Consider the following 26,474-nt stretch of genomic DNA (forward strand, 5'->3'; position numbering starts at 1 on the left):
GCATTGAGATGGCTAAGTTAACAAAGGAATAAGGGAAACATCTGTATGAGAGGAAAAGGTCAAAGCAGTGTGTCAAGGGAACTCTGCTATGCCTGGTATTAACATTTCACTTGAGTTGCTGGAGAGGTCAGATTACATATTTGTCGCCATCAGCTAATTTAATTGAAAGGTCTAGCCAACTCCAAAGCTATCAATTCAGACAGAAGGATACCTAGCTCCGAGTACCTCTGAGTTTTACTTTGATTTCTGCATTTAATTACAGGAATACAAAATAGAGGGCCAGAACCATATTTTAAAGAGCCACATTCCAAAGTAAAGGTTTACTGTACAGTCCATATATTATATTTGATGATCCATATTTGACAGCTCCTCACAGGGCCATGCAAAATTAGCATGGACGTTTCTTGGGCTTTTGATGTTCACAGCCATCATGTGCTTCACTGCTAAAATCAGGAAACATATGGGATGAATTGGTAAAGGCTGCTGGGAGTTTCTGCTGCCTTTTTGTTTTCTGTTTTTAATTCATGGCTAAGACCAATTCAGAATACCTCTAAACAAGACCAAGATTTAATACAGCACTCTTTAAACCATATCCAATCCCAGGATATTTTTAAATAAGAAAAGATGTTAAAGAAAGGTGTTGAAGAAAAATGATGGGAAATCAAGTATCTTCAGGGAATACCAGGATCCTTGGGAACATATGTCTAAAAACCTATAGTTTAGCTAGTGAAAAGAAGAAGCCACATGGAAGAGAGTGAAAAATGTGGGTTTTGGACTCAGATCTCGGTGAATTCAGTTATCAGGCAGGACTGAACTAAGTTGAATAGTGTGTCTGCTACTGGTTAACTGTGTGACCTAGGGCAATTTATTTAACTGCTCTGAGACTTACTTTCTCATCTGTAAAACAGAGATACTAACTCCCTCTCAAGGATGTTTTCAAGAATTACATGAGATGACATATGTGAAAGGGGGTTCCCAGGTGGCGTGTGGTAAAGACTGGCCTGCCATGCAGGTGACATAGGTGGCTTGGGTTTGATCCTGTGTTGGGAAATCGCCTGGAGGAGGAAATGGCAACCTGCTCTAGTATTCCTGCCATAGAAAATTCCATGGACAGAGGAGTCTGGTGGGCAACAGTCCATGGGTTCAAAAAGAGTTGGACACAACTGAGTACAACATACATGAAAAGTGCCCAGCAGAAAATCTGGCAAAGACTTTTTTTTTTTAAAGAATTCAACTGGACTTACAATCAGATTCAGTTGACATATCTGCTATAGACTCATTTTACAAGTTTAATTTATGATACCCCAACTGCTATAATTTCAGATAGCCTCAAGGCCTTGGAGAGGCCTGAGACAAAAACCAGAGACAGAGGCAAAAGTTACTTAACCAGCCATAATAAAACCCAGAGACAGACTCTGTCACATGTAAATATACTAGCTCATATTGCACAGGGGGCCAGTCAATACAGCACCAGAAAGACCCCTCCTCTTTGTAATTTTACCAGAAACGGTAACTAGGGGAGAGATTCTCCCTCAGCCTTTAAACTTTCAGGGGTCTTAAGCAAATCTTTACAATTGAATGATCACTTTCTATGAAGTTCAAAACAATACTCTAAAATTAAGAATTGTGGCTAAAACCAGCAGGTAAGAAATCTTACTTCCTCACCTTTCCTCCTGCTTTCCTTACCCGGGAGGAAGTATGAACTCAGGGAATTAACTCATCTTTATCCTAGTGCTACATGCATCCACTGTACTCTTATTTAAACCACCTTTCCAGTCTAAAAGCTTTCAGCAGCTACCTTAATGTTAAGAAGTCAGGCTCTGTAGTCACAAAAGATCTAGATTTTAAACTGTTCATTTATTAGCTCTATGTATTTCCAGGTGGCACCAGTGGTAAAGAACCCACCTGCCAATGCAGGTAGATGTAAGGGACGTGGGTTTGATCTCTGGGTAAGGAAGATCCCCTGGAGGAGGAAACGGCAACCCACTCCAGTATTCTTGCCTAGAGAATCCCATGGACAGAGGAGCTTGGCAGGCTAGTTCATAGGGCTGCACAGAGTCGGACATGACTGAATAGACTTAGCATGCACAGGTGAGATCTGAGTCAATTTCCTAGTTTGTAAAAGAGGATATATAAATAAAAGTAAAGGATTAAAAGGCAAAAGGTGGCCCAAAATAAACATTCAATATTAGTCATCATTATTATTAGGCAAGAGTTAACCTCATTTACAGATCAAATAAACAAACTGAGTCTCAGAGGTAGAGTAACTTCCCAGTAGAAACCCAAAGTCTGCCTCCAAATTCTGCTTTTTCCATTACGCCAAACAACCTATCTCATGTATGAAAGTGAAAGTCAGTCAGTTGTGTCCAACTCTTTGGGACCCCATGGCCTATACAGTCCATGGAATTCTCCAGTCCTGAATTCTGCAGTGGGTAGCCTTCTCCAAGGCATCTTCCCAACCCAGGGATTGAACCCAGGTCTTCCACATTGCAGGCAGATTCTTTACCAGCTGAGCCACAAGGGAAGCCCCAGAATACTGGAGTGGGTAGCCTATCCCTTTTCCAGCGTATCTTCCCAACCCAGGAATCAAACCGGGGACTCCAGCACTGCAGGCGAATTCTTTACCAACTGAGCTCTCAGGGAAGCCCTATCTCATGTCTATCCCTGTGGTTTTAAACAGGCTACTAACTGCAATTTACTAGTCTTTATTGTGTGGTCACAGGTTATGGATGTTTTTAATCTTATTCCATTTTTTCTTTTTCATATCCTAATAGTTTGGGAGGAAAACTGACTGAACACACCAGTGTGCCACAGCAGGTGATGACCAGGGGAAAAGACGAGACCCAGTTTCTCCTTGTCAGTATCCTTACCTGGAATAGCCTCTCTCCTCTCCAAGTGCATTTGCTGCTTTAACATCTGCTATGATCTGGGCTCGAATAAGTACCCTAGGCCTAGTAAGAGTACCTCTAAGCCTGAAGAACAAAGGAAATACAAACTTTCCAAACCAGAAGGAGCAAGTCATGCATGTAGGGAGAATTTTCTTCAGAAGAAGAACAAGGGACATAGCTAGACAGAGACAACACTCATAGGAAGGGAGCAGGATAATTAAATTCCATATCCTCAGATGGGAAGAAAGCCAACTGATGGAGTCTAAGTCAGTCAGCTTCCCAGGGTGGGAAAGGATGGAGAGTGGACCTAGAGGAGCCAACAGAAGGGACCTAATTCTACCTCAGAGAAGTCTTCTTGGTGCACTCTCACATCTCTTCTTTCATCCTAAGCTAAGTGCCAGATAAGGAAAGAGTTACTGAATGGGACAGTTCTCACCCCTTTTGAAGAGTAATGCTTATCTACCATAAAATATTTATGGGTGAGTTTTTCACTAATTGAGTATGGTCATTTATCATCCCACTTGTAATTGTTCAGAAATCTTTTAGGTTCAAGAATGTATCTTTCTCCACATTTGTGGATTTTGCACTTACCTACTAGGCAAATTAAATCACAATAATGCAGATACTATCACAACCCTCAAGGAACTTAATACTTAAGAGTTTGCACTCATATCTTAAGATATCTTAAGAAGACAGAATGAGTGCCACCAGAGAGGAAAGAGCTGTTGTGCTGTGAAAAGTTCTAGGTCAGGTTTCGTTGCCATCCAGCCCCTGGCAGGCATAACTTCAGCCAGAACTCACTGTTCTCTATTAACAAGGTTTCCCACAGGTCCAGATCTGGAGAACCACTCACCAAGCCCTCAACAGCCCCCAGTTTCCACTCTATATTCTCAGCCAGTAAGGTTCATGCCTCATCCTCCTGGAAAAAGTCCCTCTCCTTCCAAATGTCACCTCCTTACTTGAACCTTACTTGGACCCTCAAAGAACAATTACAATGTGCCTACTCTGCATTCCCCAAAGCCTTTACTTTGAGAACCTAAAGCACTTTATCATTATCCAGGTATTTGTGCGGGACCTCTACTAGATTGGGGCTTCCATGGTGGCTCAGATGGTAAAGAATCCGCCTGCAATGTGGGAGACCTGGGTTCAATCCCTGGGTTGGGAAGATCCCCTGGAGAAGGGAAAGGCTACCCACTCCAGTATACTGGCCTGGAGAATTCCATGAACTATACAGTCCATGGGGTCGCAAAGAGTCAGACACCACTGAGCAACTTTCACTTCACTTCTACTAGATTGTGAGATTCCAAGTCACCTGTATCCTTAGCCACTAACAGCACTCAAAATAGTATGTCAGGCCCAGTGTAAGTATCCTACATATCTTAACACATACATTCTACTAATATGTACATCACAGTAAGTCATCACAGTAAAACTGAAAAGGAGATGACAGGAACTCTCTTCTCAGTTTTACAAGTGAGGAAAATTAAGAGCACAGAAAGGTTAAGTAGTGCTGAAAGTCTCAAAGCTAGTAAGGACTGGACCCCAGGATTTCAATCTAGGCACAACTTTAGAACTGAATTTCAACAGACATCATGGGTTGAGGGGAAGGTCGGACTACAAGATCAGTGGTCTCCACCACAGGGAGCACAGTTATTATTCACACACTGGGGTGTGGAAAGCCAAACACTGGAACTTCAACTTATATTTGTTTCAGTTCATCCTTTTGTAAAATGTCTATTTTTGCACATGTTATAAAATGTACATAATAGACAGTACAGTCAACACTGTAATAGTAACTTAAACACACATAATGTGTGTGCATACTCAACCATATTTACTGATACAAAGAACATTAAAACCATTTGAGGCCACTCTTCTAGACTATTTCCCCCAGGGACTCAGTTCCTCCATTCTCTCTGGCTAGCACTTTAGTTAAAAAACATCAGCCAATCAAGACTATGGATGAACTTCAGAGAGGTAAGAGTTTGGTCTTTATATTTGGAAGCCCTACATCAGCTCAAGGACCGGGTGCTTAGCAGATGGTCAATGTTGAATCTAACTGTATCATGAGAACCTCATTTTAAAAAATTCTCTTCAGGAAAAAAAAAAGTCTCTCAACATTTTAATGCAACTTATAAATACTTCCAGATTTAAAAAAAAAAAAAAAAACATACTAAGCACAATGCCTAGAAATGTTATACAGAATTCTCTTGGGATGACTATAAACAAACAAAAAACAAACCTTAGTTACATAATAGAACCAAAAAATGGTACTTTAGAGCTTAAACAGAAAACAGCATAAAAGAGATCTGGGCATTAAAAAAAAAACCTAAGTTCATATTAAAGGTCCTTTCACTATACAGAGATAGTGTAACTTTGTCAGACCTAAAGGTCACCTCTGCTAGTCTCTGCTGAGTTAAACCCCAAGAGGAATAGATTAAACTTTCCAAAGCAGCAACTGCAGACTGACTATGAAGAGGCATTAGCTGGGTCCACCTACCTTCTCTGCATTTCCTCAATCCAACATTTAATGGGCATCAAACAAAGAAGAGAGGCTGTGTAAAGCCCCCCTTTTATGGGTGGAGGAACCTGGGCTCTGAGGCTAAATCCACAAGGTTCCTCCTGTCCTCAGCTTCATCCTCTGCACAATGGGCATACACAAATACTTAACTCTTATCTATGTTACCAGGATTAAATGAGAGAAAACATGCAAAATGGATTTATCTGTTTCCTCATTGAACGTGTCTCTCTCCCTTCCCCCAACTAAAACTCAAAGCTTGAGTCTGGTTTATCTAGTTTGCTGCTATATTCCCAGGGCCAAAATGGTTCTTTTGATTTAATAAATACTAAATGAATAGAATGCAAAATGCCTGCTGCTCAAAAAATGTTGGCTATTATGGCTATTATTGCTAACAAGAAACAATGAAAATTTTATTGTTAAGAGACCCACACCTCCTCCAAAGATCTCACATTTCTAGGAGGTTCAGTTGATAAATGCTGAAAAGGAGAAATGAAGGTAAGAAAAACAACTGGATCATAAAGCAGGACTAACCTAAAATAAAATTAAAATCTCAAATAAATACACAATCAGAGCTGAATTTCGAGCTTTCCCGAGTGAGGTTCACTCTGGATGAGGTTTAACAGCGATTACAATAATGACAGTTTTCACGCCTATGTGTGCCAGAGTCCGTATGAAGCCTATTTGGCCTCACAAAACCCTGAACCGGGGTGGGGAAGGGCTGGAGATGGTCTTCTCGTAGAAGGGGGAACTGAGGCTCATAGAGACCCAAGGTCACCGCCTGTAAGCGGAGGAGCCGCAATGTGAACCCCGGCAGTCAGACCCCTGAGCCTGCACTCAACAGGCCCCTCAGAGGGGCCATCCTCGCCTCTTCCACCATCCGCCACACACACCCTTCGAAATTGGATGTGTGTAATATTTCTCCAGGGCCGGACTTAGTGGCCCCGGCGCCAGGAGAACAAAACAATCCTTGTCCGCCGGCAAGTTAGATGGACGCCGGCCCGGCCGGGGCTCCGAGGCCGCGGTGCCCAGAGACTCGCGCACACCACGAGCTCCGAGCTCTCGAGCGGTGCAGGAGGAGCCTGGGCGGCCCTGGGAGCCCGGGAAGGCCCGGCCTGCCGGGTGACCTTGGATCTGCCGCCCTTCTTGGGGCCTCAGTTTACCAGCCTGGCCTCGCGCCGGGGGCCTCCCGGGAGCTCGCGCCTGTGGAGCTGCAGGCCTTCACACGCCCCCCTCAGCCGCCCGCTTTCCCGCCCCGCTTACGTTGGAAGGCGGCCGCTCCAGGGACGCCCACCATCGCCCAACGCCGCTCCCGCGCACCTCCGCCTCCACTCGCGGCTCGGGTCCCCCGCAGGCGCCGCTGCGGGACCTGAAGCCGCCAAGCTCGCCGACCCCAGAGGCTCTGATGCCGCCGCCGCCGCCGCCGCCGTTAGGCCGCGCGCCGCCCCGCCCCCCAGTTGGCCCCGCCCCGCCCGCCGGACACGCCCCCGCCGCGCGTTCTCGCCCGCCAGACCAACGCACGCGGAAGCCTGGCCCCTAGACCGACTCGCACTAAACCCTGCCTCCCGACCTGCTCCGCCCCTTCCGCGCGAACCTACTACCCTATCCCGGCGCACTCTGCTTCTCAGTCCCGGCCCCCTTGCGTCACGCGCGCCCATCACATGCAAGTTCCACTCTTCAGGCTTAGGGATTCCAGCTGTGGCCAAGGCAAATGCCAGAACCCAGAGGCGGAGCCCTAGGGGGGCGGAGCTTGGGGGGGGGGGGGCGCAATGCCTCACCTGAGTTCTCCAGGTTAAGGTCCTTTCGCCTTTGCTCCTGTCTTTAGGCAACTCACTTCTCCCGACAGTGTTCCAAGTATTTAAAATGTCATGATCATAATGTTAATAACTGTTAGCTGTCATTATTATTACCGAGCTATTTTCATACCCTCCATCCCGTTAGTCCTTACAATGAGCAAGAGAAGTATTATTATTCCCCCTTTTCTATACATGTGGATAGGGCTTTCCCACCAACCAGGTTGCTCACTGGGTTCAGTTAACAAATAGCAGAGATGGGATTGGAAGCTAGGAACTTGTGACTTCAGACCCAGTACTTTGAACTACTCTGAAGTATTCTGCCTCCCAAAAGTCTCTAAATTAAAACAAGAGATTAAAATTTCCAAACTCCTCTATGTACAAAGATACCAAAAGCAAAGTTCTTTTAACTAGACGTGTCTTTTGCAAGCAAAAGACTGAGATAAAATAGTTGCAACATACTCAACAAGAAATCAATATTCAAAATAAATAAAGAGCCCCTTAAAACCAATAAGAAAAGTAAGATAATTTAATAGAAAAATGGACAAACAATAAATAGACTATGCACAGAAAAGAAAATCTGAATAGCTAATAAACATTTTTAAAAGATGGTTAGTCTTTCTAATAATCAGGACAACACCAATGAGTTGCCATATTTCATGCAGTAGATTGTAAATTCCACTGTGGGTCTCCATCCCAAAGAAATACTAGTTTATGTGCACAAAAAGTTGTGTAGGAAAGAAGGTTATTCAAAAGATCTTCAAAAAGTGGAATTAACTAGAATGTCCAAAGTGGAAAACTAGTAAAACAAACTATGTAGAATAATATGCAACATTTAAAAAGTAGGTAGATCTACTTATAATAAAAGGTTGCCAAGACATACTCGTTAACTGAAAAAGCAAATTCAAGTTCCATATAGTTATTCTTTTGCTTTACTTCCAAGGTTTGAATAATTGGATGATTTTTCTTAACACCTACATACGATGTACACTCCAAAATTGTGCTAAATCTAAGCCCACATGCCAGAGTCAGACAAAGTGGATATAAATTACAGCTCCATACTTACCAGCTATACAGACCTCGACAAGTCATCCTACATTTCTAAGCCTAGGCAAGTAGTTCACAATAGTACCTAGCTAGAAACATGGTTGCATGAAAAGCACAATACCTGGTACATTTTTTAAATGTTACACTTATTATTATATGCACTTTCTTTTTTTTTTTTGTTAATCTCTTTTCCCTCCCAGTACCGAGCCTCTACCCTTCATGCCTGGAAGTTGTTAACACAAAGTAGGTGCTCAAAAAAAAATCTTGCTAATGCATTCTATTACCATTTGAATCCTGCCACATACTGCCTAGCCTTGTCTTGGCACTTAGCTATTTGGAATATAATAATTGAGCAACATTTGAAGTATTTTTATGGTATAGACATTTAAGAAATTTTTGCTGAATTAAAGGAAAATTCAGCAAAAGGAAGAAAGGAAGGGAGTAGGGACAATAATTAACCTGCCTAAGACCTCATACTATGAAGTGGTTGCCTGATCAAAGAGGCTAAACATAGAATTTTCTGCCACAATACCGCATTCAAGCTGATAATATGAATTTATTTATTGAACATGTAGTGAGAAACTAGCCCATTACTCAGTGGTTCTCAAAGTGGGCTACTGTCAAAATCATTTGGAAATGAGAAACTGAGAAACACATACTCACAGGCTCTGCTGATCAGGAAAGCCCCTAGGTCTGGAACCACAAGAGCTCCCCTCCAGAGGCAAAAGGAAAGGAAAGGGGCTTCCGCTTCTTTCCAAGGCTACCCACTCCAGTATTCTTGGGCTTCCCTTGTGGCTCAGTGGGTAAAGAATTCACCTGCAATGCGGGAGACCTGGGTTCGATCCCTGGGTTGGGAAGATCCCCTGGAAAAGAGAAAGGCTACCCACTCCAGTATTCTGGCCTGGAGAATTCCATGAACTGTACAGTCCATGGGGTCACAAAGAGTCAGACACAACTGAGCAACTTTCAACCCTCCCCAAGTCTTGTCTGTCGTTGCCAAGTCAAATCTTACTTCTATGACAGCATCTCCATTGCTCTCAGGCTGTCAGACAGGATGTGAGTCCCATTGTGCACCAGGTCTCTAGCCTCACCTCACCTCTGGGAGCCTGCTTCCTACCTCCACACTACCAGCCCGCACTTTACTCCTATACACCCGTTAGGTATCAGCTTATCTGGTACTTCCTCAGAAAACCCTCCAGACCTGTCAGACCTCCTAGTGTCCACTCCTGTAGGACTATGCAGCTCTTCTTCATAGCACAGAACCCATTTGTCATTTTACATTTATTTTTCCCATTCTTGGATTACTATCCATCTTCCTCTATAGACCTCAAGCTCCATAAAAATTTCCTTTTTCTTGTTTTCCACTATGTTTCCAGCGTCTGGGACAGAGATGGCCCACCATAAATACCTGTTAACTAAATAAGGGTAATATTAAAGTGGAGGTGCAGAGTACATCATGAGAAACGCTGGACTGGAAGAAGCACAAGGTGGAATCAAGATTGCAGGGAGAAATATCAATAACCTCAGATATGCAGATGACATCACCCTTATGGCAGAAAGTGAAGAGGAAATAAAAAGCCTCTTGATGAAAGTGAAAGAGGAGAGTGAAAAAGTTGGCTTAGAGCTCAACATTCAGAAAACTAAGATCATGGCATCTGGTCCCATCACTTCATGGAAAATAGATGGGGAAACAGTGGAAACAGTGTCAGACTTTATTTTTGGGGGCTCCAAAATCACTGCAGATGGTGACTGCAGCCATGAAATTAAAAGACGTTTACTCCTTGGAAGAAAAGTTATAACCAACCTAGATAGCATATTCAAAAGCAGAGACATAACTTTGCCAACAAAGGTCCGTCTAGTCAAGGCTATGGTTTTTCCAGTGGTCATGTATGGATGGGAGTTGGACTGTGAAGAAAGCTGAGCACTGAAGAATTGATGCTTTTGAACTGTGGTGTTGGAGAAGACTCTTGAGATTCCCTTGGACTGCAAGGAGATCCAACCAGTCCTTTCTGAAGGAGATCAGCCCTGGGATTTCTTTGGAAGGAATGACCCTAAAGCTGAAACTCCAGTATTTTGGCCACCTCATGCGAAGAGTTGACTCATTGGAAAAGACTCTGATGCTGGGAGGGATTGTGGGCAGGAGGAGGAGAAGGGGACGGCAGAGGATGAGATGGCTGGATGGCATCACTGACTCGATGGACGTGAGTCTGGGTGAACTCCGGGAGTTGGTGATGAACAGGGAGGCCTGGCGTGCTGCGATTCATAGGGTTGCAAAGAGTCGGACATGACTGAGCTACTGAACTGAACTAAACTGAAGTGAGGCACAGGCATCTGTGAGAGTACAAAGAGTCTTTCTAGTCAGCCCCCTTGACACCCTTCCCCAACACATGCCCTTGGGAGTCATACAAGCATCGTCAGGAAAGGAGAGAATCAATGCATTCACTAAATAAATATTTATAAAAGAGAAGACATCTGGAAAATTCCCAACCACTTGAAAACTAAAATATATAGTACTTCTAAATAACCAGTGGATCAAAGAAGAAGTCACAGGAAGATTAGTAAGTATTTACAATGCAAAAATCCTCAACAAGATATTAACAAATATTATTCTACAATATACAAAAAGGATAATATATCATGGTCAAAGTGGAATTATCCTGGAAATTCGAAGCTGATTTAAAACCTTTTGTTTACACAAAAACTTGTTTAAAAATGGTTGTCATAGCAGCTTTATTCAAAATTACTAAAAACTGGAAATCTAAGTGTTCCTCACCTAGTGAATGGATAAACCATGGTATAATCATCATTCAAGCAAACATTATTTACCATTAAAAAGGGACACATTTCTGGAAGGCACAACAGTGTGAATGAGGGTAGTGGAGGGATGGACTGAGTGTTCAGGGCTAGTAGATGCAAACTGTTATATATAGAATGGATAAACAAAGTCCTACTGTATAGTACAGGGAACTATGTTCAATATTCTGTGATAGACCATAATGGAAAAGAATATCAAAAAATTGTATAGGGACTTCCTTGGTGGTCCAGTGATCCATGCTTCCACTGTAGGGGTCACGAATTCCACCTCTGGTTGGGGAACTAAGATCCTGTATGCTGCAAAAAAAGGATTGACGATCTAAGATTCCGTGTGCTGAAACAAAGGCCTGGCACAGCCAAATAAATAAATGTTAAAAAGTAAAAGTGAAACCATTGAAGTGCAAGGTACATACACACCAATATGCACAAATCTCAAGCATACACGTTGATGAATTGTTTCAGGCTTAACACCCTGTAACCACTACTTATATCAAGACAAAATTCATTTCTACCACCCTAGAAGGCTCTGTAATGTCCCTTTCCAGTTAATACTCCACCCAGAGATCATCACTATTCTATCACTTTAGCTATATGATTGTTTCTTAACAGCTTTATTGAGATATAATTCATATACCACACATTCACCATTTAAACAGCATAATTCAGTGGTTTCAGTATATTCACAGAGTTGTACAACCATCACCAAAACCTAGCTTTGAACATTTTCATCACCTCAGAGAGACACGCCCCCCATACTTAATAGCAGTCACTTTCCATCCTGCACTCTCTCATTGCTCTTTTAAAAAATCAACTTTCTGGGGGACTTCCCTGGTGGTCCACTGTCTAGACTCTGCCTTGCAATGCAGGGGACACAGGAACAACCACTGATCAGGAACTAAGATTTCACATGCTGCTGAGCATCTAAGCCCGCAAGCTGCAACTAGAGAGCCCATGAGCAGCAAGGAGAGATCCCACAAAAGACAATGAAGATCCAATATACTGTAACTAAGACCTGCCACAGCCAAATGAATTAAAAAAAAAAAAAAATCAACTTTCTGGGACTTCTCTGGCAGTTCAGTGGTTAAGACTCTGCCTCCATTTCAGGGTGCAGGAATCCAATCCCTGGCCACGGAACTAAGATCATGAGAACAAAATTGCGCAGTTGAATCTCCTTGCAATCCAAGGGACTCTCAAGAGTCTTCTCCAACACCACAGTTCAAAAGCATTAATTCTTTGGCACTCAGCTTTCTTTGCAGTCCAACTCTCACATCTATACATGGCTACTGAAAAAAAATCGTAGCTTTGACTAGACGGACCATTGTCGGAAAAAAAATGTCTCTGCTTTTAAATATGCTATCTAGGTTGGTCATAACTTTCCTTCCAAGGAGTAAGCGTCTTTTAATTTCATGGCTGCTATCACCATCTGCCATGATTTAGGAGACCCCCAAAATAAAGTCTGACACTGTTTCCACTGTTTCCTCATCTATTTCCCATGAAGTGATGGGACCAGATGTCATGATCTTCGTTTTCTGAATGTTGAGCTTTAAGCCAACTTTTTCACTCTCCTCCTTCACGTTCATCAAGAGGCTTTTTAGCTCCTCTTCACTTTCTGCCATAAGGGTGGTGTCATCTGCATATCTGAGGTTATTGATATTTCTCCCTGCAATCTTGATTCCAGCTTGTGCTTCTTCCAGCCCAGCATTTCTTATGATGTACTCTGCATATAAGTTAAATAAGCAGGGTGACAATATACAGCCTTGATGTACTCCTTTTCCTATTTGGAACCAGTCTGTTGTTCCATGTCCAGTTCTAACTGTTGCTTCCTGATCTGTATACAGGTTTCTCAAGAGACAGGTCAAATGGTCTGGTATTCCCATCTCTCTCAGAATTTTCCACAGTTTATTGTGATCCACACAGTCAAAGGCTTTGGAATAGTCAATAAAGCAGAAATAGATGTTTTTCTGGAACTCTCTTGCTTTTTCCATGATCCAGCGGATGTTGGCAATTTGATCTCTGGTTCCTCTGCCTTTTCGAAAACCAGCTTGAACATCTGGAGGTTCACGGTGCACGTATTGCTGAAGCCTGGCTTGGAGAATTTTGAGCATTACTTTACTAGCGTGTGAGATGAGTGCAATTGTTCAGTAGTTTGAGGATTCTTTGGCCTTGCCTTTCTTTGGGATTGGAATGAAAACTGACCTTTTCCAGTCCTGTGGCCACTGCTGAGTTTTCCAAAGTTGCTGGCATATTGAGTGCAGCACTTTCACAGCATCATCTTTCAGGAAATAGCTCCACTGGAATTCCATCACCTTCACTAGCTTTGTTCGTAGTGATGCTTTCTAAGGCCCACTTGACTTCACATTCCAGGATGTCTGGCTCTAGGTGAGAGATCACACCATCATGATTATCTGGGTGGTGAAGATCTTTTTTGTACAGTTCTTCTGTGTATTCTTGCCAGCTCTTCTTAATAGCTTCTACTTCTGTTAGGTCTATACCATTTCTGTCCTTTATTGAGCCCATCTTTGCATGGAGTGTTCCCTTGGTATCTCTAATTTTCTTGAAGAGATCTCTAGTCTTTCCCATTCTGTTGTTTTCCTCTATTTCTTTGCATTGATCACTGAGGAAGGCTTTCTTATCTCTCCTTGCTATTCGTTGGAACTCTGCATTCAGATGCTTATATCTTTCCTTTTCTCCTTTGCTTTTTACTTCTCTTCTATTCACAGCTATTTGTAAGGGTTCCTCAGACAGCCATTTTGCTTTTTTGCATTTCTTTTCCATGGGGATGGTCTTAATCCCTGTCTCCTGTACAATGTCATGAACCTCCATCCATAGTTCATCAGGCACTCTATCAGATCTAGTCCCTTAAATCTGTTTCTCATTTCCACTGTATAATCATAAGGGATTTGATTTAGGTCATACCTGAATGGTCTAGTGCTTTTCCCTACTTTCTTCAATTTAAGTCTGAATTTGGCAATAAAAAGTTCATAATCTGAGCCACAGTCAGCTCCTGGTCTTGTTTTTGCTGACTGTATAGAGCTTCTCCATCTTTGGCTGCAAAGAATATAATCAATCTGATTTTGGTGTTGACCATCTGGTGATGTCCATGTGTAGAGTCTTCTTTTGTGTTGTTGGAAGAGGGTGTTTGCTATGACCAGTGCATTCTCTTGGCAAAACTCTATTAGCCTTTGCCCTGGTTCATTCTGTACTCCAGGGCCAAATTTGCCTATTATTCCAGGTGTTTCCTGACTTCCTACTTTTGCATTCCAGTCCCTTATAATGAAAAGGACATCTTTTTGGGGTGTTAGTTCTAAAAGGTCTTGTAAGTCTTCATAGAACTATTCAACTTCAGCTTCTTCAGTGTTACTGGTTGGGGCATAGGCTTGGATTACCGTGATATTGAATGGTTTGCCTTAGAAACGAACAGAGATCATTCTGTCATTTTTGAGATTACATCCAAGTACTGCATTTTGGACTCTTCTGTTGACCATGATGGCTACTCCATTTCTTCTAAGGGATTCCTGCTCACAGTAGTAGATATTATGGTAGACTCAATAGACCTAAAGAATTTCTGGGGACCCTGACTGTTTCTTGTCCAAACCAAATGAATTATTTTTCTTTAACTGGTGACAAGGAAGATGAAGATGGGTGGCAGAGAGAAATGTTCGCTGCCTGCCATCTGCCCTGACCATGCCCTTCGACTAACATAGGATAAACACAAGGCCTGGCCAGATGACAGTCAACGAGGGGAAGCAGTTTAAAGGTATATGATCCTTGTTGGGTAAACAGGAGTCTGAAATGCTCATGGTGCTTTTGAAAGCCTATCTATACACCAGAGAAATACCTGGCATGGCGGGGAGTTTTCTAGTAAGCAAAGTTTTTTCTCCATTGGAGGCTGAAGAGCCCAAGAGCTCCCTGAGGGAGAGATGAACAAGGCAAGTTATATCATTAAAATTCACTACTGTTTATGATTGAGGAGGAAGTGAGCAAACTCAAGGTGAGGAATTTGAATACTACATAACATGGTCAGGAAGAAAAGGAAAAGCACTCAATTCTCAACACTGAGAATTAAATTTTTCTCACCATTTCACTCTACAGTCTTCTCAGACCATGCTGTTAATGTGTTCTGCATCCAGCCTTTTTTCACTATTATCTTTTTTTTTCTATCTGTATTTTTTCATGTCACTACCAGCAGTTTTTCATGTCCTAGAAACTACTCATTAACATTCTTTGATGGTCTCATAATATTCTTCTTGTGGTAGAATCCAATTTTTTCAATGACAAATTATGCCTTATTGAACACCACTGTGCATTAGCTTTTCCTCTTTCTTGATTCTTAAAGTAGGTTTTTCAGAGTGGAAGTATTGGATCAAATAATAGCAGGATTTTAAATTTTAACAAATCATTTTTTCCACCTGTAGGGTTTGAGCATGCTCATCGAACAATGGGTATGACAATCATTTTACAGCATTTCCAAATTTGTAGATGAAACTGTGGACGATTGCTAATGGCCAATATCCATTCCCGAGAGTGAGTAAATCCCCAAGACTCAGAAGTGCCCAATAGAAGTAGATGCTACCCCAAACCAGTGCACCTCCTGCTCGACAGGCAATGAGAGAAAGGCTTGCTCCTGTCAACATCCACAACCAATCACCGTTCCATTGACATCACCAGTAAACCCCCCTGAGTCCCTGCCTTCCTCTTTATACTTGCTTCCACTGTCCAGGATAGACAGTGGAAAAAAAATTTTTTTTTAAGTTTTTATTATTTACTTTTGGTTGTGCTAGGTCTTCATTGCTGTGCATGGGCTTCTCATTGCCGTGCTTCTCTTGTGGCTTAGGGGCTCCAGAGCTCAGTCGGGCTCAATAGTTGTGTTGCCTGGGCTTAATTGCCCTGCTGCATATGGCATCTTCCTGAACCAGGGCTTGAACCCACATTCCCTGCACTAGTGGGTGGATTCTTAATCGTTTGACCACCAGAAAGTCCTCTCATCACTTCTTTATTTATTTTGGTCTTTTTTTAGACATTTTATTATGAACTGCATCATACCTATAGAAATGCACATCACATTAGCATGGTTTCTAGCCCAGAGCCTGTGTTTCCTTCTTTCGTACACTGAACATTGACTTTGTGCCAACCATTGTCCTGAGCCCTGGGGTTACTGCAGTGAGGAAGACAGAGAAGATGAGAAGGAGTCAGATTCAAGGTATATTTTGAAGGCAGAGCCAACACTATTTGCTGATGGCTTCTTTGTGTGCGTGATTAGTCAGTCATCATGTTCAACTCTTTTGCGATCCCATGGACTATAGCCCACCAGGTTCCTCTGTCCATGGGATTTCTCAGGCAAGAATACTGGAGTGGGTTGCCATTTCCTTCTCAGGGGTTTTTCCCAACCCAGGGATCATTTCGGTGTCTCCTGCATTGCAGGCAGACTCTCTACCACTTGCGCCACGTGGGAAGCCAGGGCTCCTTTGTAGGGTGGCGGAAAGAGAAGGATCAAGGTTGGTCTGAAGGTTTGGGCTGAGACAGCTGAAAGGATGGGGCAGCCGTTGCCTAAGCTGGAGACAGCTATAAAATGAACAGACGCATCCTGGAGACAAGGATGAGTTCAGTTTTAGGGATATTGATTTGGAGATGACAATTGACAGTCACATCAAGATTTACCAGGATGGCCCAGAAGTTCGTTTGGGTTTTTCAGTAAGCTGGGATGGAAACCTAAACGAACTTTTGGGCCAACCCAATACATTTCCAAATAGGAAAAGGAGTACGTCAAGGCTGTATATTGTCACCCTGCCTATTTAACTTATATGCAGAGTACATCATGAGAAACGCTGGGCTGGAAGAAGCACAAGCTGGAATCAAGATTGCCGGGAGAAATATCAATAACCTCAGATATGCAGATGACATCACCCTTATGGCAGAAAGTGAAGAGGAGCTAAAAAGCCTCTTGATGAACGTGAAGGAGGAGAGTGAAAAAGTTGGCTTAAAGCTCAACATTCAGAAAACTAAGATCATGGCATCTGGTCCCATCAGTTCATGGGAAATAGATGGGGAAACAGTGGAAACAGTGTCAGACTTTATTTTTGTGGTCTCCAAAATCACGGCAGATGGTGATAGCAGCCATGAAATTAAAAGACGCTTACTCCTTGGAAGAAAAGTTATGACCAACCTAGATAGCATATTTAAAAGCAGAGACATTACTTTGCCAACAAAGGTCTGTCTAGTCAAGGCTATGGTTTTTCCAGTGGTCATGTATGGATGTGAAAGTGGGACAGTGAAGAAAGCTGAGCGCTGAAGAATTGATGCTTTTGAACTGTGGTGTTGGAGAAGACTCTTGAGAGTCCCTTGGACTGCAAGGAGATCCAACCAGTCCATCCTAAAGGAGATCAGTCCTGGATGTTCATTGAAAGGACTGATGTTGAAGCTGAAACTCCAATACTTTGGCTACCTCATGCGAAGAGTTGACTCATTGGAAAAGACCCTAATGCTGGGAAGGAGTGGGGGCAGGAGGAGAAGGGGACAACAGACGATGAGATGGCTGGATGGCATCACTGACTCAATGGACATGGGTTTGGGTAGTCTCCAGGAGTTGGTGATGGGCAGGGAGGCCTGGTGTGCTGCGATTCATGGGGTCACAAAGAGTTGGACACGACTGAGCGACTGAACTGAACTGAACTGAACTGAATACATTTCTTGCTATGGTTGTTAAACCCCAGGGACCACCTGGTTTGAAATAGTCTGAATGTGACCTATTTACGCCTTTCAGTCTCTGGTGCAGCTGAGCCGTGGCATGGAGAGGTTGCTAATCTTCCCCTCCCCCTGCACTCCAGGCCTCCCATCTGGCACACCTTCCTCAGGTGTCAGCTGCGCTGGAAACTGCTCATCTGAGGCGCTGATCTGTTGTGTGACCTTAAACCACCTCTGGATGATGGTGAGGATGAAAACCCGGAACCTCCCCCTCCCTCATCGACATCCGGGCTCGTGGAGGCTCCTGCTGGTGGCCAGCACAGAGCTGGGTGCAGCTGTTTGCTTTACCACAAGGACAATTTGCGCCCACCCCCTCGGTGCTCCAGGGCACAGCTCCACACCTGTTCTCCACCCTCTAGCCCAGGTGCTGAGAACAATAGAACACCCACTCACCAAGGTCATTACCTTGATGGGGGCAGGGAGAAAGACTGCAGAAGACAGAGCCCTCTTGGGGAAAGGGAGAAAAGCTCAGGGGAGTTCGAGGACCTGAATCAACACAGTCTAACCTACCTTTCTTTGCTAATGGGGAAGTTTAATATCTGTGCTGCCCAAGACGACAGCCACCAGAACACGAGGCTAGTGATACTGAGGAACTGAAGTTCCAATTTAATTTAATTTAATTGTTGTTCAGTCGCTCAGTCGTGTCCAACTCTGCGACCTCACGAACTGCAGCACGTCAGTCTTCCCTGTCCTTTACAATCTCCCAAAGTTTGTCCAGTTATGGCCATTGAATCAGAGATGCCATCCAACCATCTCATCCTCTGTTGTCCCCTTCTCCTCTAGCCTTCAATTTACCTGTAATTGTAATTTAATTGTGTTAAGTTGCTCAGTCCTGTCTGACTCTTTGGGACCCCATGGACTGTAGCCCATCAGGCTCCTCTATCCCTGTCATTCTCCAGGCAAGGATACTGGAGTGGGTTGCCATTCTCTTCTCCAAGGGATCTTCCCGACCCAGGGATTGAACCAGCATCTCTTATGTCTCCTGCATTGCAGGTAGATTCTTTACTGCTTGTTTAACTTTAAATAGCCACACATGCCTAGTGGCTGTCTTATGGAACGGCACCAGTTTTAACAATTGGCTCTGGAAGACATGAGGGTGCTACTCTGTTTAAGTAGTAACAGTTGGGACTTCCCTGGTGGTCTACTGATTAATAATCCACCCTATAGTGCAGGAGATGTAGGTTCGATCCCTGGTTGGGGAACTAAGACCCTCTGCACCACAGAGCCTGTGCACTCAGGAGCCCATGTGCCACAACTAGAGTGTCCATGAATCCTAACACAGGCAGCAACTAAAACTTGATGCAGCCAAATAAGTAAATATTAAAAAATAATAATAACTGTCATCTGTTGAGCACATACTTTATGCCAGGTATACTGCTCGAGTTCCCCTTTTGCAACTCCATGGACTATAGCCTGCCAGATTCCTCTGTCATGGGATACTGGAGTGCGCTGCCATTTCCTTCTCTTCCTGACCCAGGGATTGAACCTGCCTCTTCTGCTCTTCTGCATGGCAGGCAGATTCTTTACCACCGAGCCACCTGGGAAGCCCCTATTTACTCCCCACAACCACTCAATAGGAAAGGCATTATTGTACCCATTTTACAGATGAGGAAACTAAGGATTTGAGTGGCCAAGGTCCCAGAATGAGAAAGTGCTAAAGGCTGAAAGGGAACACCCAAAGTCACCTCTCAAAACCCCTCACAAATAAAATAAACCCAAGGACCCTGCTGGCTTTGCAGTTGTCTAGCCTCTACAAATGAATGGGGTGTGCAAATTGCTGCAGGAATGCAAATCAGCTTATGGTTTGGGGGACAAAAGCTCAGACCCTCTGGTCACACCCTGACTCTAGGCTGCGGGTGGGTGGGGATGCAGGCTGAGTGACAAGGAGGGACCTGGGAGGAAGGAGTACTGGATGGGGGTGGGGCGGGCCAGCTGGTGTCGGGACTCAGGACATCAGCTGGCTGGCGGGCTGGCGGGCTCAGACAATACGCGGGGGGCCTGGTCAGAGCCCTCCTCCCCGCACCCTGCCAGCTGCCGTGGGCATCTTCTCTGTCTCCAAAGCGGCCTGTGGGGAGCAGGAGAGCCTGGGAGGCTGGTGGAGGATGCTAGGGAGGTCTATCTCCAGTGACCTAGGCTGGGTAGAGGCGGGGTGGAGGCCAGGGGAGGTTAGGATCTTCTATGGAGGTCTCCTGGGTGCCAGACTTTGTGCTGTGGGATTTGCATATGTCCTTCCGTTGGCTCCTCCCAAAGTCCCCCTGGTAATAATAATAATGATTATTATTAACAATAGCAGCTCAGTGGCTCATGCTGAGCCCGCCTGGCTGGGTTGAAGGCGTTATCTCAGTTAATCCTCAGGACTGCTTTGGGAACCAAGGACTTCATTATCACCCTTTTCCAAAGGAGGAACAGGAGGCTGCGAGTGGTTAAGTGACTTGCTCAACCTTGCAAATTTAAACAAAAACGCCCCTTCTTCACTTGCATCTTCCACCCTTTCCACTTAAAACTTTTTTAGAGTTTTGCAGGTTATAGCTGCTTGCTGTATTGTGCTGTTTATACCTTTTAACTGTTGAACAGACCAAAATCAGAATGTTACTTTGATACTTGAGACTTATATGAAGTTTATAAATTTGATTGTATATTATATAATAGCATCCCTAAGTAAAGTTTTTGGAAAAACATCCATGCTATTGTTTACATATTGTTTGCAGGCAGGCTATGTTTTACTATCTGTCTACTGACATATGAAAAGTTTGCTTACCCTATCCTCCCCTTAACCCTCTAGATAACTCCAGAGGGAGGTTTGGTCTCCTGAGGGTCTTTCTTCCTCTGACATCCCCTGACTCTTGACAGCTATTGACCCTGCTCCATTCTGCCAGCAGGAGTGTGATACGGTGTTCATACATTTATTTCACAAGTATATTGAAGCCCCTTCTGTGTGCTATGCACTGGTCCTCGCATGAGGTACAAAACAGATGTGGTCCTTATCTGCAGATATCAGTCACACAGCGCATCTCTATATACAAATAGTACAGAGTACTGTGGACAAGGTGCATGAAAGTTGAAGAGCATTTGACAGGTGAGCCAAGTTAATCTGCCCATCAGGGAGAACTTCCTGGAGGAGGTGATGGTAACATTTGAGGCCTAAAAAATTAGTGGTTCCTGATGTTAGGATATCTCCTTTTTGACTCATCTCTGTCTGTCCTTCATTTCAATTCCTTCCCCTCTCCTTGAAGCCTATAGACCTTGACTCAAATGAGAACCCTGTCTTAGGCAGTGAGACATAGATAAAGGAGAGGCATTCTCCTCTCCATTGTAAGTTGAGGCAATGAGTGAGAGGCAGCATGCTGGAGGAGGAAGGTGGAAAAAAGGGCAATCACTATTTTAAAAATTATTATATGATAAATGTGTAATAATTAAAACAGTTTATTAATTCTGCAGTTGATTCATTTATAAACATTCACCAAATATTAATTGAGCATTTACTGGGCATCAGGCACTGTTCTAGGCCCTGGGAATACTGCAGTGAACCAGACAGATCAAAATCCCTGCCCAGTGGATCTTCTCACATTCTATTACAGGGGGCAGTAAGTAACGAATTTGGTCTGTTAAGTGGTGATCACCACCATGCAGAAAAATAAAACAGAGCAAGTGGCAGACAGACAATCTGAAATAAGGAGGTGAAGGAAGGCCCCTCCTGAGAAGGTGATAGGTGACAGTTTGAGCAGAGGGCTGAGCAGTCTGTGTTGGTGTCTGGGGGAAGTATTCATTACCGGAACACTAAGCATGAAATTTGAATCAATGGCATTCTCAAGTCATGAAATTCTAAGTAATAGAATTCTGGGACCATGGAATGCTAATCAATACTTTTCTGGTGCCATAAAATTCCAGTCAATAAAATTCTCTGGTTGTGAAATTCTAACTCATAGAACTCTGAATCTGTGAAATTCTTATCAATTGGGAAACCTCCCTGCAAAACCAGCTACGGAGGGGGTGTGGCAAAACCTTAGTGATCGGTGGGAGTAACCAGGTGAAGGGAGGAAGAATGCTTAGGGGGAGGGGATGCACAGCATGTACCAAGGGCCTGTGCCAGGAAGGTGGAAAAGCTGGGATCTGGAACCGGCCCCTCACCCGGGCATTCAATTGAAAAGACAATCTATTGCAAAAGGATCCATTTTCCATCTTTGAGTCATAACACCTGAGTTTCATCTGCAGCAAGGCTGGCAAAAATAACAAGCCTAGAGGTACACCTCTGGATGAGCCAGGCCCCAATTCCACATTTACCTTTATTTTCTTGGGCTCCAAAATCACTGCAGACAGTAGCTGAAGTCATGAAGTTAAAAAGATGCTCGCTCCTTGAAAGAAAAGCTCTGACAAACCTAGACAATGTATTAAAAAGCAACATATTAAATAGCACTTACAAAAGTCCTATAGTCAAAGCTATGGCTTTTCCAGTAGGCATGTATGGATATGAGAGTTGGACCGTAAAGAAGGCTGAGCACCAAAGCGTCAGTTGCTTTTGAACTATGGTGCTGGAAAAGACTCTTAAAGAGTTCCTTGGACAGCAATGATATCCAACCAGTCAATCTTAAAGGAAATCAACCCCGAATATTCATTGTAAGGATTGATGCTGAAATTGAAGCTCCAGTTCTCTGGCCACCTGATACGAAGAGCCAACCCACTGGAGAAGATCCTGACACTGGGAAAGATTGAGGGCAGGAGGAGGGGGCAACAGAGGATGAGATGGTTGGATGGCATCACCAAATCAATGGACGTGAGTTTGAGCAAACTCCGGGAGATAGTGAAGGACAGGGAAGCCTGGCATGTTGCAGTCCATGGGGTCACAAAGAGTCGGACACGACTTAGCGACTGAATGACAAGACAACAAGACCTGCAATCAGTCCTGTGGTCTCTGTAGCCTTCTCCCTACTGCATTGAATGAGAGAACTCTGGAGTGACTTGTATCTGGGCTTCAGTCTTGTCCTTCCCCCTTGTGAGTATTAGCCACAATAGGGTATCATCCAAGACCCCTTCTTCTCCCCATCCCCACATTTATTATTCATTGCTCCATCAGTATTATTATTAATGATAGCAATGGCTGCCATTAATCATGCCAGTCTTGAAACCAAGTGATCTATAATCACTGCTACTGTAAGTCCCTAAACTGTTACTGCAAAATGAGTAAGAAAAGAATGTCTAGAAGTTTTATGGCAATTTGACATTGCTCTGACATTCGAGCATGTGGTTATTTTTCAAATAATTCATTTTCATTGTATTTTATAAAATGTCAGTCCACGGGTGGATTGGAAACAGTAAGCTGGTCCCTTATCATAGATAGGAAAAGCTCTGCTTTATTCACATTAGCCATTCAAAACTCACAACAACCCTTGTGCAGCTGGTACTTTTTTTTTTTTTTTTGCTGTGCCATGTGGCTCATGGGGATTTTAGTTTCCTGACCAGGGATAGAACCCGTGCCCCCTGCAGTGGATGTGTGGAGTCCTAACTACTGGTGCGAGAGTGCTCAGTCACTCAGTCACGTCCGACTCTCTTGCAACCCCATGGACTGTAGCCTATCAGACTCCTCTGTCCATGGGATTCTGCAGGCAAGAATACTGGAGTGGACTGTCATTTCCTCCTTCAGGGGATCTTCCCAACCCAGGGATTGAACCTGTGTCTTCTGTGTCTCTTGCATTGGCAGGCTGATTCTTTACTACCAAGCCACCTGGGAAGCCCCTAACCACTGGATTGCCAGGGCATTCCCAGCTTGTACTTTTATTATTTTCATTTTATAGTTGAAGAAACTGAGGCTCAGAGAAGTGGCATGCACACAGTGCCCAAAGCCACACAGCAAGTGGCAGGGAGGGTATTCCAGGAAAGCTGAACTCTTGGGAATATCTCCCTTCTCCCTCCTGGCCTCCAGTTCTCTAGCCCCGCTGCCATCTGGGTTCAGGCTCTTCACCATAACCTGGTCACTGTCACCTCCTGGGTACCTACCTGTTTCCCTCCCTGACTCCTTAGTGATGGTTGCAGCACCAAGACCTGCCCTGGTGACATTCCTGCTGTGGCTACCGTTTGACGCCTTTCCTCCCCAACATCTAGATCACCGCTTGCCAACAGAGGTTTCTGGGATGATAGGAATGGTCTATACAGTCAGTAGCCACATGTGGAGACGCGGGACCTGAAACATGGCAAATGCAACACTGGAACTGAATTGTTAGTTTTATTTAATTATAAATAAGTACGTGTGGCTTGTATAGGCTTCCCTGGTGGCTCAGATGGTAAAGAGCCTACTCACAATGCAGGAGACCTGGCTTCAATCCCTGGGTCAGGAAAATCCCCTGGAGAAGGAAAGAGCAACCCACTCCAATATTCTTGCCTGGAAAATCCCATAGGCAGAGGAGCCTGGTGGGTTACAGTCCATGGGGTTGCACAGCGTTGGGCACGACTGAGTGACAAGCACCTTCCCCTTCATCTGCGGCTAATGGTTACTGTACTGGACAGTGCAGATCTTGAGAGGAAAAAGTCCAAACCTCACACAGCATTTAAGGTCTTCAGTTTTGGATAAGGAAATTGCTGACGGACTTCTGGTCTAGCAGTCACAAAGTGAGGCCTTTTGAGTCTGACAAATCTGTGTCCAGTAGCTATGTGGCACTGGGCATTTATTTAACCTCTCTGTGCCTCTAAGTCCTCATCTGTGAAATGCGACTAAGAGAAGTTCCTCCCTCTAGGCTTAATTAGATTCCGCTTACCGTCTTTACATACTGCTTCCCTCTGCACCAGCCCACTAAGCTGCATGGCTCCATGCTTCTTTGGTCCTGTCCTCTCTGTCTTTTCTCCCTCTCTGCATCTGGGCAAACTGAGGCTCTGAGTGCATTTAACTTTCCCAACGTCCCCCAGGAAGCATCAGGGAGGGTAAGGTTTAGGTCACCAGGCCTCTTTAGACTTTACCACCTGACATCTGTGTGATCTCAGGCAAGGTACCTACCTGCTCTGAGCTTGGTTTTTACTTCTTCAAAATGGAAACAGTTCAACCTTACCTCATAGCATTCTTTTTTTTTTCTTTTCTCAGTAGCATTCTTGAGAGAATTAAATGATTAGGTAAGACGTGTGCTTAGTACATAGATAACTTCTCAAGATCAGCTATTATTGTTGTTTTCTCCTTATTTTAATATTTACTTATTTAGACTATATTAATAATTATTCATAATCTTTCTAGCCTAGCACTCTTCCCCCTGCTTTCAAAGAATGGTTTCTTGGGACTTCCCTGGCGATCCGGTGGTTAAGACTGCACTCCCACTGCAGAGGAGGTGGGTTCGATCTCTGTGAATAAGAGCTCATATGCCACATGGGGTGGCCCAAAAAAGAAAAAGTGGTTTGTGGCCTAAAACGTGAAAGTTGCCCAGTTGTGTCCAACTCCTTGTGACACCATGGACTCCTCTGTCCAGGGGATTCTCCAGGCAAGAATACTGGAGTGGGTGATCATTCCTTTCTCCAGGGGACCTTCCCAACCCAGGGATTGAACTCAGCTCTACTTGCATTGCTTTACCATCTGAGCCACCAAGTCTAAGACATAAACTGGCCTTGGAGTCTAAACTGATTACTGAAGGAGGAGCTGATAAGGGGGCGAGGGACAGGTGTAGAAGATGGGAAGCTGGAGGTGGCAATGACCCAGGGCCACTTCTTGTGTGTGTGTGTGTTGCGGGGGGGAGGGCAGTCCTGGCTCTTTCTGGGCCCCAGATGGGTATCTGTTGCTGGGCAGGAGCCTACCTTGCTTAGGGCTGGCTGGGCCTGCGAAGAGGCTTTGGGGGTCAAGAAGACCAAGATGAAGGTCCCACAGCTGCAGAAGTATCTGCAACCTGGAAAGGTGCCATCGAGTATCAGAGATGGCCTAGAAATTATGGCTCTGAGACTTATGCCCAAGGACCTAGGGCAGGTGCAGCCTCCAAGTTGAAGGAGAAGCCTCTCCCTGCGTTCTGCCCAGGACTGGGAGCAAGGCGAGGCCACTTCATTCCCTGGGAGACAGAGGGTACCAAGAATGTGCACTGGCTTAGTGTCCTAATGTGTTCTGAGTTCGAATCCTGTGTCTTCCACTTAGGATTGGGGCAGTTGGGACTTTACAGCCATATAGACCAGACACTATTATTACCTGTGTGACTTTGGGCAAACCTTCTGACTTATCTGAGGCTCCATTCCAAATAAGTGAGCAGGAAGTACACTTACTCAAGGTGATTGTGAGGATTAGAGCTTAGAGTGGTGCTTGGCACAGGACTGTGCTGTGCTGTTTAGTTGCTCAGTTGTGTCCGACTCTTTGTGACCCCATGGACTGTAGCCCTCCAGGCTCCTCTGTCCATGATTCTCCAGGGAAGAATACTAGAGTGGGTTGCCATGCCTCTCTCAAAGGATCGAACCCAGGTCTCCCGCTTTGCAGGCAGATTATTTACCGTCTGAGCCACCAGAGAAGACCAAGAATACTGGAATGGGTTGTCTATCCCTTCTCTAGGGGATCTTCCCAACCCAGGAATCAAACCAGGCTCTCTTGCATTGTGGCTGGATTCTTTACCAGCTGAGCTACCCGGGAAGCCCTAGCACAGAACTAGTGCTCTTTAAATATTAGCTACGGTTATGGAGGTACTCAAACTTTCTGATCTACAGGGCCCCATTCCAGTGAACACTTGG

The 26,474-nt window shown here is 44.3% G+C and overlaps 1 protein-coding gene across 2 annotated transcripts in view; it reads right to left on the reverse strand.

The window, feature by feature from the left end:
* Nucleotides 1-6,830, reverse strand: part of CBFA2T2 (CBFA2/RUNX1 partner transcriptional co-repressor 2) — a 137,186-nt gene extending 130,356 nt beyond the window's left edge. For both annotated transcript variants that reach the window (XM_040247523.1, XM_040247522.1), the window contains exon 1: nucleotides 6,670-6,830. In XM_040247523.1, coding sequence (XP_040103457.1) covers nucleotides 6,670-6,703 — 34 coding nt within the window. In that variant the 5' untranslated portion in view covers nucleotides 6,704-6,830. The remainder of the gene's footprint in view (nucleotides 1-6,669) is intronic.
* Between the last annotated feature and the right edge of the window lie 19,644 nt (nucleotides 6,831-26,474).

This window comes from Oryx dammah, unplaced genomic scaffold, assembly GCF_014754425.2.
Source record: "Oryx dammah isolate SB20612 unplaced genomic scaffold, SCBI_Odam_1.1 HiC_scaffold_10, whole genome shotgun sequence".
NCBI lineage: Eukaryota > Metazoa > Chordata > Mammalia > Artiodactyla > Bovidae > Oryx > Oryx dammah.